At 40.4% G+C, this 19,315-nt stretch overlaps 1 protein-coding gene and 1 non-coding gene across 3 annotated transcripts; one reads left to right on the top strand and one right to left on the bottom strand.

Annotated features, from left to right (window-relative positions):
* Nucleotides 1-3,206: 3,206 nt before the first annotated feature.
* On the bottom strand, nucleotides 3,207-6,987 carry ATP5MC3 (ATP synthase membrane subunit c locus 3). 2 transcript variants are annotated; one of them, XM_006742128.3, is made up of 5 exons: nucleotides 6,855-6,987; nucleotides 6,557-6,668; nucleotides 4,856-4,933; nucleotides 4,154-4,347; nucleotides 3,207-3,467 (listed from the first exon to the last, which is right to left on the bottom strand). In XM_006742128.3, the coding sequence occupies exons 2-5, from the start codon at nucleotides 6,593-6,595 to the stop codon at nucleotides 3,353-3,355; spliced, it is 426 nt and encodes a 141-aa protein (XP_006742191.1). In that variant the 5' UTR covers nucleotides 6,596-6,668; nucleotides 6,855-6,987; the 3' UTR covers nucleotides 3,207-3,352. The 2 variants fall into 2 exon arrangements, with proteins under 2 accessions (XP_006742191.1, XP_006742192.1); XM_006742129.2 differs by having other exon boundaries at nucleotides 6,557-6,685; nucleotides 6,855-6,949.
* A 6,926-nt stretch (nucleotides 6,988-13,913) lies between these two features.
* Nucleotides 13,914-14,015, top strand: LOC115943907 (U6 spliceosomal RNA). The gene has a single exon (XR_004078480.1). It is a non-coding gene; the product is annotated as a U6 spliceosomal RNA (small nuclear RNA).
* The last annotated feature ends 5,300 nt before the right edge of the window (nucleotides 14,016-19,315 follow it).

Raw genomic sequence — 19,315 nt, 5'->3', positions numbered from 1 at the left:
ATGATTAGCAATGGTGAGCATCTTTTCATGTATTAGCCATTTGACTATCTTCAGAGAAATGTCTATTTAAGTCCTTTGACCATTTCTAAATTGTATTTTTGTTGTTGAGTTTTAGGACTTCTCTCCATATTGTGGTATTAATCCCTTATCAGATACAGGATTTGCAAATATTCTCTCCCATTTTGTGGGTTGGTTTTTACTCTGTTGACAGTGTCTTTTATCGCACAAAATTTTAAAACTTTCACGATACTCAGTTTATCTAGTTTTTTTCTTTTGTTGCCTGTGTCTTTGGTGTCGTATCTAAGAAATCATTGCCAAATCCAGTGTCCTGAAGCTTTTGCCCTGTTTTCTTCTAAGAGCTTTGTAATTTTAGTCTTTTTAAGTCTTTGATCAATTTTGAGTTAATTTTTGTGTACGTTGTTAGGTAAGGGTCCAATTTCATTCTTTTGCATGTTAATATCCAGTTTTCCAGGCACCATTTGTTGAAAAGCCTCTCATTTTCCCCTTGAATGGTCTTGACACTCCTGTCAAAAATTATTGGACTGTATATGCAAGGATTTATTTCTGGGCTCTCTATTCTATTCCATTGGTCTTTTGTCTTTATGCCACTGTTTTAACTACTGCAGCTTTGTAGTAAGTTTTGAAATAAGGATGTTCATGCATACATCATTTTTTAAACTTTCTCCACCTATTTAGTTCTTTAATCACCTTTAATATGGTTGTTTTAGTCTTCCCCTAGGAGATCTATCATCAGGTCTTTTTCTGCAAGATTTATTTTCCCTTTGAATGGGCCATAATTTCCTGTTTTTTGAATGCCTTTTGATTTTTTGTTGTTGTTGCAAACTGGACATCTGAATAATGTGGTATCTCTGGCAATCAGATTATCCTCTTTCCCTAGGGTTCATTGTTCTGTTATTTTATTATTATTTTTGATTGTTGTATACTGTCTCTGTGCGAAGGATTAGCTTGATGTGTAAACTTAATGTTTTGTCAGGTCTTCTCTGAGCCTGTGCCTTTTCTTGGGCATGAGTGGTTACTTTCTAATTTTCCCTGTAAATGCAGGTGTTTTTGAATGTCCTAGTCTTTAGCATCTGGCTCCCAAAAGGGGAAAAAGAGAAAAAACAAGGGGGGAAATGGATACCGTCCCCTGGAAGTCACTTCAGCTGGAGGGAAGGAGCTTGCAACGAGGGGAGGGGGAGCAACAATGGCCACCCTCCTCTTTATCTGTACCTCTGTAACCAGAAGTAACAATCAATGATCAAAGAAAGCATTGATAACCAATATTTGGAGGACAGGGTTCTTTTTGCTTACCCTGGTTCCTGCAAGCTGTCTGGAAGCTGCTCCAAGATGTGCATAGCAGCCTGCCCTGCGGTTGGGGCTGAGGGCTGGTAGCTGCTACTCTATGAAGACCTGAAATTGAAATTAACCCTACTTTACAGTTCAAGCCTTCCTCTGGAAGTTGCAAGCCTTTACTAGACAAGAGTTCCAATATAGTCAAATTAGACAGATTTGGACAGTGCAATTGTTGTCTAGGTGGGAAGAGATTCCTGGTGCTTCCCACTCCATCTTTCCAGAATACCCTTGACCTCCCTCTTTTATTCCAACTTATCACTCCTATTGTGGCTTTACTCATTCCTTACCAGGTTTGAAGCTCAGAGGTTAGCCTGTTAAACAATGTCCTTGCTTGCTGTCTGCTTAGAGCTCCTTTGACCTGTCATTTCTTCTCGTCAGTAACCAGCCTTGATAACCCTCACTGCTCTGTTATCAGTTGTGTTAACAAACTTCCCAACATTGCTGGGGAGTCATAAAACTAGGTTGAGACTTACAAGTTCATGTCACCACCCGTAGCTGGGCTCTTCTGCACTTCTGCTGCTCTTTACCTGGAGCTGGGTTCTGCACTTCTTTTGTTCACATCTACTCCATACCACACACTGTTACCTTTCCTCTTTTCAAGCCCACAAGGCTGAGATTATGCTTCAATTTTGTGCTTTAAATTGTTAACAAAACTTCTCCCAAATCAGCTTTTCCTTTGTCATCCCTGACATAAACATACAAAAAAAAAAAAAAAAAAAATCAAAGCATGGTCTTTGGAATCAAGGAAGGTCTGAATCTGGATCCCATCTTTGCCACTTAATGGTCATCTGATTTTGGGAATTAACCCTTCTTAAGCCTATTTTTCTATCCATTTTTTCTCCCCAATTATGCAGGGTTGTCATGAGGACTAAATTACATAAAGTACATAAAATTCCTAGGAAAGGTAGCGGCACTTGTGTGATGCACATCCCCTGTCCTTCCCCAACTGGTTCCCAAGATCTAGACATCAAATCCTAGATATTTTTGCATTTTTTAAAACATACTCTAGTATTAGAAACAAACTGTTGTTGAACCAACTAGCATCCCGAGATGCTAGTGATAAGCAATGCTTTAGCAATTTTTGGCTTTAAAAATATAGCCAATTAAGTTTACTTTTCGGTATTTGGTTTTTATTACTTTTAAATTTTTAAGATTTTTATTTATTTGACAAAGAGAGCCAGAGAGTGCAAGTGGGGGGGATGGCAGAGGGAGAAGAAGCAGGCTCCCCGATGAGCAGGGAGCCTGCCGCAGGGTTCAATCCCAGGACCCTGTAATCATGACCTGAGCAGAAGGCAGACACTCAACCAACAGAACCACCCAGGCACCCCACCTTTTAAAATTTTTTTATTTGATATTTGGTTTCTAATGAGAGCCTTGTTCACGCAAGAAAGTAGCTGCTAATGAGATTTTCTTCTTAGAAACTCTTCGTTATAGACACTTAATTGCTTAACATGAGACTTACTGAAAAGCAAAAACCACCCCCAACCCTAGTCTAACAAGGCTTCAGCTTCAAAAAGCTGACACTACTTATTTGTAGATCCAGCTGTGTAAGACCAGCCAAGTTAGTCTCGGAAGGTAATTCTGCTCCCAGGTATCATAATTCCTGTTACTATCTTAGTTTAACTAATTGTATCTCATAGAAGCTGAAAACACGTATTTCTTCTTTATATGAGTAACCAAAAGCCCTATGAATTACAATGTGCAGAATATTATATAAAAGAATTCTCATAAAAATTGACTCATTTTCATCACAGTGCAACTGCTTAGTTTCCTGACTTGTATAGCATCTGCCTGAATGCATAGTCTTCTTTGTGATGATCTAAATTTAGGTTAAGTACAAATCACGGCAAAAATTAAAGTTTTCATCTTTAATGAAATGACCTTGGAAATAACGTACATTTCCATGACACCAATACTACAGTTTTCGGAGTCACAGGAAGATACACAGAATTACATCCGTAATTAACATGAATGCCAACATTTCAAGCAGTAATTTCTGTTACATGGCAAACAAAATCAAGAAAGCAACCATCAAACAAAAGAGACCCATAGCTTCAGACAAGGCAAATCCCAGGATAGCATATGAGAACAGCTGCTGCTTCAGCGAAGGGTTTCTAAAAGAGACACAACACATATAATTGTTACTCTGAAATATTTTCTGAATTCCAATACGTTTGGTAAACGTTAAAGAATCAGATTACTAGTATGCCATCTCTGTAAACTGGCAAGTCCTGGAAAAGTATTTGCCTAGATCTCTTTTGCTTCTGCCTTTGTTCAATATTCCTTTCTTTTCAATCCTAATCATATGGAGAAAAGGTAGGAAGTGATCTCTGTATGTCGATATAAATGGTTAGTCTTAATCCATTTTGAGGGGTTCAGACATACTTGCTATTCCCATGAAAGTACATTCTATACCTCTTAAGATCTGATAGTTTAGAAATAAGGTCTTAAATAAAATGGAAATTGATACTTTTATTAAAGACTGTGCTGTTAACTAGTCCCAATATAGCTTAACAATCAAGAGTGCAGACTCTGAAGTCAGAATTAAAATTTCTGACACTAGCTACTTGGGCAATTAGTATAATTTCTGCAAGCTCATCCTTTGTAAGTAAACTAGGGTATATCTCTAAGGGGTATTATGAGGGTTAAGTGAGATCATGCATGCAAAGCCCTCAAAATACAATTCAAGACACAGAGCTGGCACTTAATACAAAGTAGCTCTTATTATTTCACTAGTTTTCTAGGTTTCCAACTATGTCAAGCATGCTCTTAAAGTAGCTTATTTGGTGATAGAAATTACCTGGCATAACCAATGATAAGGCTGCCAAAGACTGTTCCAATACCAGCACCAGAACCAGCCACTCCCACTGTTGCAGCACCTGCACCAATAAATTTGGCAGCAGTATCAATGTCTCTGCTGATTGCAGTGGTCTGAAACTCCCTTTGTATTAGCTGAGACACACCATTCTGGGCCCCATTAAATACCGTAGAGCCCTAGAAAAAAGGAAATAAAGGCAAAGGTTAAATCAGTAATCACAGTTAGCTATTTTAATTACTACACTGTCAAATGGTAAGTACTTCTCTATTTTGTGATTTCAAATAGGAGATTGTGTGGCACAGTGGAAAAATCAAGAGCTTAGAGTAATTCCAATGTTGTAGAATAGGGGTAACAATATACCTCACAAGGTTGTTGAAAATTATGAAACAGTGTATTTCAATATGCTTTTTAATAGGGTAGGCTTTTCAATAGCTGTAGCTAGTATGATCTTAAATATAGGCAACTCAAGACTATATACTTAATATACTGGCTTTATTTCTTAGCCAACTCAGCCAAGTTTCATTGGCTTATCCTCTGCACTATTTTTTGCATACAAGGGTGGAAAAAGACTGCCCTCAAACCATTCACTAGTGAGGTGTTTTGTTTTGTTTTTTACCCTCCCTTTAATTAAAACCGTAAGACTTACTTTGTGGGTTACTTAATTTCTATTATTACTGCTATTACCTCTCCAGTCCTAGCCTCTGGTCGAGATAACACTGATGCAGAAATTGGTCTGTAGGCAACTCTGGATCCAGCTCGGATCTATTAAAGAAAAAAACATTCCAAATATTAAGTTAAGAGTAGATAAGACTTCAATGACTCTTCTTGTACCATGAGTTCTAAAAAAGCCATAAGCAAAAATATCAGAAAGCTCATGACTTTTCTGTATTGTCTCTTATCTTGCTCTCTGGTTATTTTCAGTCCATGAAGGGAATTTTATTTTAAAGTTGCTAATTAAAGTTAAAAGTGTGCTACATAATCTATTTGTAATAATCTTTTTTTTTTTTTTTAAAGATTTTCTTTGTTTTGACAGAGAGATAGCAAAAGCAGGAACACAAGCAAGGAGAGTGGGAAAGGGAGAAGCAGGCTTCCCACCAAGCAGGGAGCCCAATGCAGGGCTAGATCCCAGGACTCTGGGATCATGACCTGAGCCGAAGGCAGACGCTTAAGGACTGAGCCACCCAGGCGCCCCTATTTGTAATAATCTGAATAAAACTTCTAAATGCTTAAAAAGAAAGCATTATTTTTATTTATTTTTTATGACTTTTTTTTTTAAGATTTTTAAATTTATTTATTCTATTCGACAGAGAGAGACAGCGAAGGAGGGAACACAAGCAGGGGGAGTGGGAGAGGGAGAAGCAGGCTTCCTGCCGAGCATAGAGCCCGATGCGGGGCTCGATCCCAGGACCCTGGGATCATGACCTGAGCTGAAGGCAGACGCTAACGACTGAGCCACCCAGGCGCCCCTGAAAGCATTATTCTTAAAATTTCAATTATTGTAGTGCCACGATTCAGATCAGAAAAAGAGCAATAAACATCCCACGTTCTTTGGCAAGTTTAAGTGGACCAACAAGTTTATCAAGTGTTGCTATAAACGTCGTTTAAATTAGCCCCTCATTTAATATGAGGCCCACAACTTCCGAAATATTCCTATATGTCCATTAATTATAAAATACAAAAGCAGTTTAAACAATTCTGTATCAGTGTAAGAATGATCGGTGAAATATCTCACCATAAGGACATACCGAAGTCCAGCGTCTCTGCCCTTGAGTGTCCACTACACTGAGATCACATAAAATCCCTTCAGAACCTAGACCTGATTCTCTAAGACAAATCCCCCACATCTACTTCACCTAAAGCTTCCAAAATGGTTATGGAAATAACAGCCAGAGGCAGGAAGAAAGACTTTCGTCTCCTCCACCACCTCTTCCTCCGCCCACACAGGGTGAGGCAAAGTCCCTCCCTCTGCAGCAGCGAGTTTGACCTACAGATGGGCAAGGGAGAACGCTGTTGCGGTGAACTAGGCCTCAGAGGCCCCCTACATGCTTAAGAGCACCTGAACCTTCGCGCCGACCCCAACCCCGCAGAGCACGCTAGGAGGTGGGGGAGGGGGCCGCTCCGGCACTAGGGGCAAGGAGGGTTTGCCCTACAGAGAGTGGGGCCTGACAGCTAGGCCTCGGCTGCTCTCCACCGCACTAGTGGAGGGGAGAAGCGGAGTGAGTTGCCCCAGGATTAGTAGGAAAGGAAGAAGAGAACACAGAGGGTGAGGGGTGCGCGGTCCCCACAGGTTGGTGTGCCCCGCCCAGAGGTGCCCCATTCAACAACGTGGACGCTCCAGGCCAAGCGGTCCGCCCTCGGCGCCCCGGCCCAGCCTGGGCTACGCACCAGAGCGGGGGTGCAGGCGAGCTTGGCGCAGGTGAACATCTTACAATCTTCGGGGCAGGGCGGTTGGAGGACCTGGGTGACGGCCGACGTGGGGTCCACTCCCGCTTCCCTTCTGCGGAGGTAAAGGGGCTTAAGGTCAAGTGCCCTCCCGGGCCTGTCCTTCCTACCCAGGTCCCGCGGGCTCCCGTGCACGCCGTCGGCTTGGGCCCTCGTCCAGCGAGGCTCCAGCTGAATGAATGGGTCCTGACCGGGCGCTGCTCCGCCCCGGCCAGACCCGGCTCTCGCGCCCTCCGCTTACCTTCTCCGGAGGTGACGGCGGCAGCTACGGCGGCAGAGGTCGAAGGAGTGGCGCTAGACGCGCAGGCGCGGTCCGCCTCTTATCCGCGCCGCGGCACCCGGATGGAGAAGGCGGGGAAACGGGGGCAGTAGGGAAGACACTCAAGGTCACTTTGTAACAACTTTATTGGCAACTAGCTGGGAAGGACAACGACAGCCACACAGAGGTGGGCTGGCGGGCGGTGGCTGGTAAAGGAGAGGCAAAAAGAGGAAATTGAAAAGTGGCCCTGGCAGAGAGAACTGAACAGGTTGTTTCTCTTTTGATCTAAGCTGGCCAGAGGATAGTGCGACTTTTTCTTTCAGTTGACACCTTGTGAGATTTGGCCTTTTAATCAGTTGTTACTTCTCTTTACTAGAGGGACCCCCTTCCTGGTCATTCTCCTGCTCTGTGAAATAGGACTCTGTGTGTGCGTGGGGAACGAGTTCATGCACTGCTTGACAGAAGAAATTAGGGTCCCCAGCAAAGCGAACACATTTCTTTGAAGGAATCTGGAAAAGTATTCCAAAAATATGGCTAATCCTTTGAGTGACAGAGGACCTGACGGAGAAGTACTGGGACAAAGGAATGAGCACATGAATAGGTCAAAGAGTTTTGTGACTTTGGGCACAAAGTTGCTTCTTGGTAAAGTGAGGGAGGTAATTTTTCTTCCAGCTGTATGCTTGGAAGAATTAAGGGATGTGATGTATTTAATGGGACTAAAGAAAGTCCGAGTATTTTCAACACCAACCCAACTTTAACACCTGCTTTTGTGCAAATGATTGGACAAATCATTTTCTTTGATGAATACAGAAATGTCTCAGAAAAAATGGCTCTTACTGAACTTATAGTAGATCCTCAAATTCTGTAAATTTTACTTAGTAGTTCTACTGGAAGTGATACAAGTCAACATAAAAGATTAATCATCTAGTATGCCCAGTTGAAGGGATAGCGGGGGACTGAAATCCCACCCACTTGGCCTAGAGCCTTGGCATGGGACAGTGTCCACCCAGAGGATCACCCTTTTTCTAATTAGAACAAAGGTGTGGTATCATCTAGTGGCAACCCTAGGGAGAAGCCCTCAGAATTGAAACATGAAGAATGAATAAGAATTTGTCACTGACCCAACTTCAAATGCAAATGATGCAAAATCATGTGAAAGCTAATCATTTTAGGCTCAATCTTTAGCTGATAAAACAGAGATAATTCATTTGAATTCACATGTGCAGTTTGAAGAGAGATTATTTTCTCAAGCACTCAATTCTTACCTGAAGGATGTAGTATCCTGTGATGTCTAAAGTAGAATCAACAATGCTCTGCATTCATCAGAGTTCTCTGGAGAACCAGACCAGTAGGAGATTAATTGATTAATTTTTGATTTATCTATTTATTTATTATGAAGAATTAGCACGTGTGGTTATGGAAGCTGAGAAGTCCCATGATCTGCATCTCCAAGCTGGAGACCGAGGAAAACCAGTGGTATAATTCAGTTAGAATCTGAAGGCCTGAGAACCAGGGAGGCCACTTGTAATTCCCAGTCTGAATGAGATGAGATGAGATGTCCCAGCTCAATAGTGAGATGGGGGGAAAGGGGCAAATTCTTTCTTCCTCTGCCTTTTGTTCTATTCAGACCCTAAATGGATTGGATGATGCCCACCCAGATTGGGGAGGACAGTCTACTTTATGAGCCCGCTGATTTAAAGGCTAATCTTATCCAGAAACACCTTCACAGACACACCCAGAGAGAACATTTAATTTAGGCACCCCATGGCCAGTCAAATTGACCCAAAATTAACCATCACATATCCCATTCTTCAATAATAGATCCTCATAAGGTACAAACTCTCCTAAATGGGTTTGTGTACAGAGATGGTTTAAGGGAGGTTCCTATCTCCTCAGCCATAAATCAGTAGCAGTAACTGTTGAAGAGGAAGAGGAGGCAGGAGAGAAGCTGGGATCCCTAAGAGGATCACTTCCAGGGTGCATATGGGCTAGGTGCCTATGACAGGGAGAGGTTAGGTCTAAGTCCAGGCTCTGACTGTCAATATGTCAGTAAGCAGGTGAACTGGCCTAGAAGAGGAGATGGTAGGTCCTTGATGAGTTCGATCAGTTGAAGTTTAATTATTTATGAAGAATATTAGTTGTTCAAAGAACAGATAGTGCTACCTGTGAGAACAGCTTGTGTGTGAGTGTGTGTGTGTGTGTGTGACAAAGTGGATCTTCAGTGATACCAACCCATGTTGATAGAGCGTGAATATTTGCACTGAGGAAGGTTGAAGAAAAATGGCACCTTCTGAGAGGAGTAAAGTGAGACCATAAAGATGCAGAGGGGACTTCTTTTGAAGTATTCAATTCTCTCTGTATTTTTTTCTTAAATAGTGGAGATGATCATCTTTTTTTTTTTAAGATTTTATTTATTCATTTATTTGAGAGAGAGAGAGAGAAAGAAAGAGTACATGTGTGCATGTGCCAGCAGGAGTGCGAGCTGGGGGAGGGGCAGAGGGAGGGACAAGCAGACTCCACACTGAGCTGGGAGCCCATTGGCGGGGGCGGAGGGGGGGGCTGGATCTCATGACCCTGAGATCACAACCTAAGCCAAAATCAAGAGTCGGGCGCTCAACTGACTGAGTCACCCAGACGCCCTAGAGATGATCATCTTAAGTGATGACATCATAGTTTGGTATTATGTGATAAGCCTGAGTGAAGATGGCATGGAGAAGAAAGGAATGGGGCGGTAAAGAGAAGTATAGAAAATCCTTTTCCCAATGTAAGTGCAATAATCCCTCCTATCCTGCATGCCCCTTTGCAATGTGACTTTGCCACTCATCAAGTAATGGAGTCTGTTTTCCTTCTCCTTAAATCTGGGCTAATCTTATGACTTGCTTTGACCCAGAGAAGTGATTAGGTATGACTTCTGGACTAGTAAGAAGTCTCATAGCTTTCATTTTCTCTTTGGAAGCCAACCATCACATCAAGAAACATGGGTTAGACTACTAGATAAGACTACTACATAAGAAACCTTCTGGACAGAAAAAAAGCCTCATAAAAGAGAACTGAGGTGCCCTGGACATGTGAGTGAGGCCATGTTGGGTTTTCTAGCTTTAATCAAGCCTTCCCAGCCAATACCACATGGAAAAGAAATGAGCCTTGCCTAAATTCCTGACCCACAGAATCAAGAGCAATGAAAAGGTTATTGTTTGAAGCTACGAAGTTTCAGGGTGGTTTGTTACACAGCAAGAGATAACTGAAACAGAAGATATTGTCTTCAAAATATTCACTCCTTTGAGATCCACGTGGAGGCAGCAGCATTTTTTTTTTTTTAAGGTAATCTCTACACCCAACTGGGGCTCGAACCCGGGACCCTGAGATCAAGAGCTGCATACTCCACCCACTGTGCCAGCCAGGTGCCCCTTTTTAAATTAATTTTTTTTTAAGTAATCAGGAGGCAGCAGCATCTTAATGTGGGCAATTTCAGTTCAGAATTCCAGGCATAACTCAGAGCAAATCAGATAGAAACACATGTCTTGTGCACTGACTCCCCTTTCCTTGAAATTCTGGGGTGGAGTAGGGTTGTTATTGTTAAAACTATTGTAAGATAGCTTTAACCTGGACACATGGAAAGATGTTTAAATTATCTGCTTTTGAAAGTTTCCACTTTAATAGCCTGTGAAGTTTTCACCAGCCGTCTCACATTAGTGTGATTTAAAAATATATATATATTATTTGTGGAAATGAAAATCAGAAAAGTAAGTTAAAAATATTCTGGGCTTTGTTATAAAACTATTTCGCTTTTCTTATTAAAATTTTGTTTCATATTATTGCCTTAATTTTCTATCAATTTATCTTTTTTAGGAAAATGAACCTCTAAACCTGTGCTAATGCTATAGAATCATTCAGTCAAGGTGAGCTCCAAATAAATACTGTGTCCCCTCTTTGAACATAGTGAGTATACAAGAAAATGTAAGAGTTTACATTGTAATTGGGGTATATGAAAAATTGAACTGGTATATAAAAAATTGGAGAAAAACACAAATTAGTAACTGTTTTAGGACTATGTTGTGTGGCGTGTGATAAGGGAAACACTTTCAGAAAAGAGATTGGCCTGCTTAGAAAGTGCCTCATTGAGACAGACTTGAGCTCGGATGAGAGAGATGGGCTGATTTGTTTAGAAAACATTTCTTGGGGGGTGCCTGGATGGCTCAGTTGGTTGAGCATCTACCTTCGGCTCAGGTCATGACCAGGGTCCTGGGATTGAGCCCCTCATCAAGGAGCCTGCTTCTCCCTCTCCCTCTGCACCATCCTCCCCCCACCACGTTCATGCTCTATCGTGCACTCTCTCTCAAATAAATAAATAAATAACATCTTTTAATTAAAAAAAAAAGAAAGAAAACATTTCTTGGTATCCTTTATATACAACCTAACACTGCCTGTCTAGGCTACTAATCACTTTCTAGTGCAGAAATTTTTGTCCTTAATCTTCATTTTTGACTCCTTTACAAATTATTTAGCTACTTTCATGCCATATAGTGGAATAGAGTATTTACTAAATGACTCCAAAAATTTAGTAAGGAATTAAAAGTAAATGTATCTTTTTATGGCCTCTCAGAGGTCCAGATGGTCCAGGCTAAAATTTATATTAAAGAATTACATGAAAACGATACACTAATATATTAAATATTATTCCATCCTTTTTTTTCTGGTAAGATATGCTAGTTATTGAGGAAAAAAACAATTTTATGTCACAGTTGATAATTAATATAGAAAGACTATGTTAGAAGAAAATGAGTAAGTATGTAGATATGGGATCAAGTCCCTCTTTTGCCTCTTGTCCATCAGGCACAGCATAGGGAATATAGTCAATAATATCTTAATAACATATGGTAACAGGGTGCCTGGTTGGCTCAGTTGGTTAAGCAACTGCCTTTGGCTCAGGTCATGATCCTGGAGTCCCGGGATAGAGTCTCGCATCGGGCTCCCTGCTCAATGGGGAGTCTGCTTCACCCTCTGACTGTCTCCCCTCTCATGATCTTTCTCACTCTCTCTCTCTAAAATAAATAAATAAAATCTTTAAAAAAAAATAACATATGGTAACATACATTTATTGTGGTGAGTCCTGAGGAATGTATAGACTTGTCGAATCACTATGTTGTACACCTGAAACTAATAAAACATTGTATGTCAACTGTACTTCAATAATAGATAAAAGAATATGTAAATTACCCATTTTTCACTTAATTTCACTTAATCTGTATATGGCTAGTTGCCTATACAACATATGTTCTCCTTTTCTTTCTTGGTTATAGAACCCTGTTCAGTTAAAAAATACTGAACTTCCCAGGTCTCCTTATAGTTAAGAATGGTCAGTGATATGTGAGTTAAAGTTACCTGGTATTGCCCCTAAGAATATATACAAAGGGTATAGCTTCAACTGGCTCATTTCTTTTTTTCTTTCTGCTTGGAATATGGATCCAATGTCTGGAGGAGAAGCAACAATCTTGTACCCGTGAGAACAGAAACCGAACATTAAGGATGGAGAAGTTGGAAATGAAAAGGAGATTGAGTTCTTAACTTTTTTTTTAAGTAACTAGAGCTGCTATTAATTGTCTATTTATGGACTTCATGTTATACAAGAAAAAAAAAACCTCTATTTGCTTAAGCCACTGAGGTCAGTATTCTGTTGTACGCAGCTGAACACAACACAGACTAATGGGTCTACATCTCTGATGCTTTTTGGTCTTTAGTCTGTGATTGCAGCAGAAATAGCCCTCCTCCCACAGACTTTACATTAATTAGGTCTGTCTTTTTTCCATATTCATGGTATATCTGGTATATCTGATAGGGACCAACTAGGAGACAAAACCATCCTAGTAATTTGACAAAGAAAATTTAATGTAAAGATTGTTAACCAATAAAAGGTATCTACTGAGAAGGAGAGAGTGGATTCTAAGGGGTGCAGAAGTAGCAACTGTCAGAATAGCTACTACCCTTGGCTAAGGAAGAGTGAACAGAGAGGAGGAACTTGGAAATTTAGAGAAGAGGGCATGGCTGTCACAGGAACTTATAGTCAACTTGTGGTGAAGGAACTTGCTGGAGGTACCCAGCCACAAGTGAACCAGGAAGACTGCTGAGGTGCACATAACCAGGCCTCTCTTGCAAACCAACCCATGGGCTCCACACCAAAAGAAAGAAAAGTCGGTTCCTCCAGCTCTGGCCTCAAAGAGTCTTTCCATAGCCCTCTCCTGGCAATGCCTAACATTTTGCCAGTTGTCAAAGCAGAAATGCCTGCAGGGTCCAGCTCTAGAATAATGAAGCAAGGTAAAGAAGGATGGATTTGTAGCTGAGAAGTCGTAAGTTAATAACTGGCACAGATGGTAAGATTCTCAAGGGCAAGGATAAGGTCTAATTCATATTTATGTCTTCTACAGCACCTAACAGAGTATTAAACATAGTAGTCACTCAATACATTTTTGCTCAATAATATATAAGGGGCTTAGTATATACAAAGAAATTTGCAATAATTTTTTTGTTCTTCTCTTTTGACTAAGATATTAGTCTCTTTGGACAAGTTAGAATGTCCTCTAGAATGCTTTTTCTTTCTAGTATTGCAAAATTCAAACTAAGAGAAACTGAGGAACATTTTTTGGTTTGTGACATGGGTTTGTTCAAACATTTTTATGTGTTTATGAAGGACTCTGGGTTTATACTCTCATGTGCTTAATGAATTCATTGAAAAACCAAAACATTAGCACCTTTTATTGATCCATTCTTTGAGACAACATAATATTGGCAGGAATGGTTCATAAACTGAAGCAGCCTCAAGTCGGAGTTGTGAAGTAGGCAATGTCCATCTGCAGTTCCCTTGTCACTTCTTTTTTCAATGCCTTTGGTCCATCCCGAGCCACTTGCTCTTTCTGCAGGCACCTGGTATCTTCATGGTGACTACTGACTATGCAAGTTTCTCCACAGTGGCACCTACTGAAGCCATCTCTCTCCCAGCAGAGTCCAGCTTCTGAACTCTTACCCATGTAAAATATTCATCTCTTAGTGCTTGCTTCAGCAGCACAAATACCAGCATTATAATGATAGAGAAGATTAACATGGTCCCTGTGCAAGGACAACACACAAACTCAAATATTCCATATTTTTATAGTACGCTACCATTTACCTCAGAAGGCAGGGCGGGGAGATGGTGGTGGATGTTAATGCATCTAAGAAGTGGAAGGAATTACAAACGTATTTCCTATATTTAAAAACTAGAAGGTTCACAGATGGTTACCCATGGGAAGAGAAATAGGTTGGAGGGAATAAGAATAGAAGCTAGACTTCTTTGAATTGTACTTTGCTTTGTAGATTTGATTTTGGAAACATGCAAACCATTTATGAAAGTAAATGTTTAAAAAAATCCCCCAAAATTGAAAGTAAATGAAACAAATGAATTTAACTGCATCTAATTGGTATCATAACTACACAGGGTAAATACAGAGAGTTTCTATAGATGGATAAAGAGCTCCTTGATCACTCTGCTTCACGTGCACTGGTCTCTTTGCTATTCTTCCAACACACCAACCATATTCCACCTCATAGAGCTGCACATTTGTTCCTTTAGCTTAGACCACCTTTCTGCTGGATATTCACTTGGTTTACAACTCTGCTTTTTTCAAGCCTTTGCTCAAGTCTCTTCTTAAGAGAGGCCTTCCTGAACCCCTTACATATCTTTATCTATCTCCATAACACTTACTGCTACCTGCCATTATTTGTTTGTCTCTCTCATTAGACTGTAAGTCCATGACAGCAAGGACTTTGTTTTGTTCATTGCTGTATCCACAGAGTCTAGAACATGCTTGGCCCATTAATAGGCACTAAGTACAATGGGGTTGGAGACAATCATTGATAAAATTTATTACATTATCCCCTCTGTGGTACTTGAATTAATTAAACTAAAGGGAAGTATTATTATTATTTTTTAAAGATTTTGTTTTTAAGTAATCTCCATACCCAACATGGGACTCGAACCTACAACCCCGAGATCAAAAATCACATGCTCAGGGCGCCTGGGTGGCTCAGTCATTAAGCATCTGTCTTCGGCTCAGGTCATGATCCCAGGGTCCTGGGATCGAGCCCCACATGGGGTTCCCTGCTCAGCAGGAAGCCTGCTTCTCCCTCTCCCACTCTTCCTGCTTGTGCTCCCTCTCTCGCTGTCTCTCTCTCTGTCAAATAAATAAATAAAATCTTAAAAAAAAAAATCACATGCTCTACTGACTGAGCCAGCCAGGTGACCCAGGGAAGCATTATTAAATGTTGAATTTCAGTTCTTGGTGATGGGCTTGGATGTAGCCTTACACAATGCTTTTTAAATTATACTTGAACTTTAATCTGTCTATGGAAGGCTATCCCGGTTTTATTTTTTAAAAGGATTTATTTATTTATTTGAGAGAGAGAGAGAGAGTGCGTGTGTGAGTGGGGGGAGGGAAAGAGGGAGAGAATCTCAAGTAGACTTTCCACTGAGCCTGGGGCTCAGTATCCCAATCCATGAGATCATGACCTGAGCCAAAATCGCCAAAATCACCAGTTGGGCGCTTAACCGACTAAGGTGCCCAGATGCCCCAGGCTATCCTTGTTTTAAAGCACTATGTGTGTGTATATACCTTATCTATATCTTGGCTGGTGTTTTTTGTATGTGATTGTAAGGCATTATGTCAATTTCACCTATTTTTTAAGACAATCAATTACAATTATATGTCCTAGTCTCCTTCAAGAAGTTAAATCCATCTATATTCAATGGAACCAGATATACAGCTTAGGGTTAAGAGATAAGAAGTTTCACAACACTAACAAAATGTTTGAGAGACGTTTGAGAGGACTCTTGCTTATCAAACTTTTCAGCTGTTCTAGCCCTGGTGAGGTCTTTAAGGGCCATATTCCTAGCCCTAGAGCCGTATGATATATACAGGGTCTTATATCAGTTTTGGGAATTATAGGGTTTCCATATGGTACAAGTGTACCATGCTAAGTAATACTTTATTTTTTTTTTACTTTTGGATTATCATGACTCTGTGGAACCTGGTAAGACCCACTTCAGAAACAGAAAATAATTAATTTGTGTTTGTTACAGCAACCACAGGAAACTCATATAGTCAAATTTTTGTTTGATTCCAGGCACAGGTTATCAGCAAATCAAATGAAAGATGCATGGGGACTTAATTTTGGAATTCAGGCAGCTGAACTGCCTGGCATTATATGGGATGCATCATTCATTATAGATATTAGTTTAGTACAAGGCCAGGGAGATGGGCAGCAGGGGTGTGCTCTGACAAATGATGGCATGATCTCTGAGAGCATAGAAGGTATATCAGCTGGCTGGCTAGGTCATAGGACCCGGCCCATCCTGAGCACCCAAAATTTGGGAGGATAGGAAAAGAGCCAGGTATCCAAGACACGGACACAAGTCTATCAGATGGAAGACTGATATCTCTAGGCAGGCAGAAACAGGAAGCTGATATATAATGTTGCTGAAATGCTGTTGAGCATAAAGCAACAGAACACTTTCGGAACCACACTGACTTCTAGAAGAAGAGCTAGGAATCTCTCTCTAGGTTGGGCTCCACATTGCTCTTAGGGTATACAAAACCCTGTAGGAAGAGGTCAGCTAGAAGAGAGTCATCAGTGATAGGGTGTTGGCCAGAATGGGAGAAGAGGGAGGGCCAGGAAATGTGAGGCAGTGTCAGTCCAATGATGAGTTAGTTTTGCTGATAGCTTACTAGAGGGTAAAAGTCACAGGCTTCCGTATTCACACCTCTTGACTATTCAGGGGTCTTGTCCAGGGACCTACAGGGCAGCAAGTCTCCATGTATTTGTCTCTTTTCTTCCCCCACTGAAACCACTCTATTTAGGCCAATGTCTTGCTAGTATGAGTCTACTCGTACCTAGTCTACTTGTCTTCATCTCTTCTTCATATTCATGTGTCATTCATTCAACAAACATTTTATTCATTCATTAAACACAATTGTGAGACTGTTTTCCAAAGATATTTCTTTGGTGAAACTCTATAATAAAATAGGTACTAATTAATGTAAAATTAAAAGTCTTTTTTCCCCCTGTCCCCTTACCAGTCTGCTACTAAAACCCTCTGGTCTGGCCAAAATGGTCCACTTCCCAGCCTCCAAAAACCATCACATGAAAACCTCTTTGTACCTCTGGCTGCTTTGCTCTGGCAAAGTTCACAGAGACCTCTGAAGTCTTCAGTTACACCCTTACATATATCAGCAAAATATATGCTATCCAAATACAGCTGAAGCTTAAAAACAAAATAAATCAGGGTGAGAGATTGTGGGGTAGGTGGAAGGTTAAGAATTAGGACCAAGTCTTCTTAACTGTCTTGGCTTGCTGTTGCAACTGCCAGATTATCTAGACAAACAGCATTACCCTTGAGATCTGCTAATTCCTTCCCATGCTGCAAGTCTGCTTCAGAGGTTTTTAAATTTAATTTGGACCTCTAGCTTGCCAGAATATCAACACTTGGCCTACTTGTCCCATGCTTCAACATCCAATCAACTTTCTCTTAAAGACAAACAGGAAAAATACCGCACCAGAACTACCTTTTAAAAATTATATAAGTAATGTGGGCGCCTGGGTGGCTCAGTCGTTAAGCGTCTGCCTTCGGCTCAGGTCATGATCCTGGGGTCCTGGGATCGAGTCCCACATCGGGCTCCCTGCTCGGCAGGAAGCCTGCCTCTCCCTCTCCCACTCCCCCTGCTTGTGTTCCTGCTCTAGCTATCTCTCTCTCTGTCAAATAAATAAATAAAATCTTTAAAAAAAATTATATATGTATGAACACAGGCTTATAAGTAATCTAAATAATATCAAATTATATAGAGCAAAAACTCTAGCTCTTGTATATTTTCCTCCCCAAATTATTTTCCTTCCCAGAAGGAATCATTATTAACAATATAGTATAAGGGTGACTGGCTGGCTCAGTTGGTAGAACATGTGATTCTTTTTTAAGATTTTATTTATTTATTTGAGAGAGAGAGACAGAGATAGCGAGAGAGAGCACAGGCAGGGAGAAGAGGGAGAAGCAGGCCCCCGACTGAGCAGGGAGCCCGCCACAGGGATCTCAGGAACCTGGGATCATGACCCCAGCCGAAGGCAGACAACCAACTGAGCCACTCAGGTGTCACAGAACATGTGATTCTTGACCTCAGGGTCATGAGTTTGAGCCCCACATTGGGTGTGGAGCCTACTTAAAAAAAAAAAAGGATAGTATGTGTGTATCTTGCCAGATCTTTCACTACATTTTTACATGGAAGTGTATGAATATAGTTTAAATTTTCTTTAATAAAAACTTATATCTTCTTTTTTTAACAAATAGTGCTGGGAAAATTGGATAACTACATGCAAAATAGTTGGACTTTTAACCTTATATAATATACAAAAATTAATTCAAAATGGATTAAAGATCTAAATGTAAGATATAAAACTATAAAACTTTTAGGAGAAAATATAAGGGACAGTCTTTATGACACTGGATTTGGCAATGATTTCTTGGATAGGACACCAAAAGCACAGGCAGCAAAAGAAAAAAATAGATAAATTGGAGTTCATCAAAATTAAAAATTTTGTGCATCAAAGGACAATGTCAAGAGAGTGAAAAGATACCCCACAAAATGGGAGAAAATATTTACAAATCAGATATTTGATAAGGGATTAATATTTAGAATATGTAAAGAACTCTTACAACTACACAATGAAAAACCCCAAACAACCCAATTAAAAAATGGACAAAGGAATTGTCATTTCTCCAACAAGATATACAAATGGTCAATAAGCACATGAAAAGATGCACAACATCGCCAGTTATGAGGGAAATGCAAATCAAATGAGGTAGTACTTCATACCCATTAGAATGGCCATTATTTAAAAAAAGGAAAATAACAACTGTTGGTGAAGATGTAGAAAAACCAGACTCCTTGTGCATTGCTGGTAGGAATGTGACCTGGTGCAGTTGCTGTTGAAGACAGTGTGATGGATGCTCAGAAAGTTAAACATAGAATTATCATATGATCAGCAATTCCACTTCTAGGTATATGCTCAAAAGAATTGAAAGCAGGTACTCAAGCAGACACTTGTACACTAGTGTTCACAGCAGCATTATTCACAGTAGCCAAAGGAGGAAACAACACAAATGTCCACCAATAAATGAATGGATAAGTAAAGTGCGGTATATACACACAACAGAATATTATTCAGCCTTAACACAGAATGAAATTCTGATACATACTATAACAAGGATGAATCTTGGAAACATGCTAAGTGAAATAATGCAAAAGGATAAATATTGTATGATTCTGCTTATATGCTTTATTTATTTGTTTGTTTAAGATTTTATCTATTTATTTGAGAGAGACCAAGAGTGAGAAAGATCACAGAGGAAGAGGGAGAAGCAGACT

Source organism: Leptonychotes weddellii, chromosome 3 (assembly GCF_054177405.1).
Source record: "Leptonychotes weddellii isolate Sample4059 chromosome 3, ASM5417740v2, whole genome shotgun sequence".
NCBI classification, from domain to species: domain Eukaryota; kingdom Metazoa; phylum Chordata; class Mammalia; order Carnivora; family Phocidae; genus Leptonychotes; species Leptonychotes weddellii.
The sequence above is the reverse complement of the archived record's forward strand: the minus strand, read 5'-3'. Positions and strand labels throughout refer to the sequence as shown.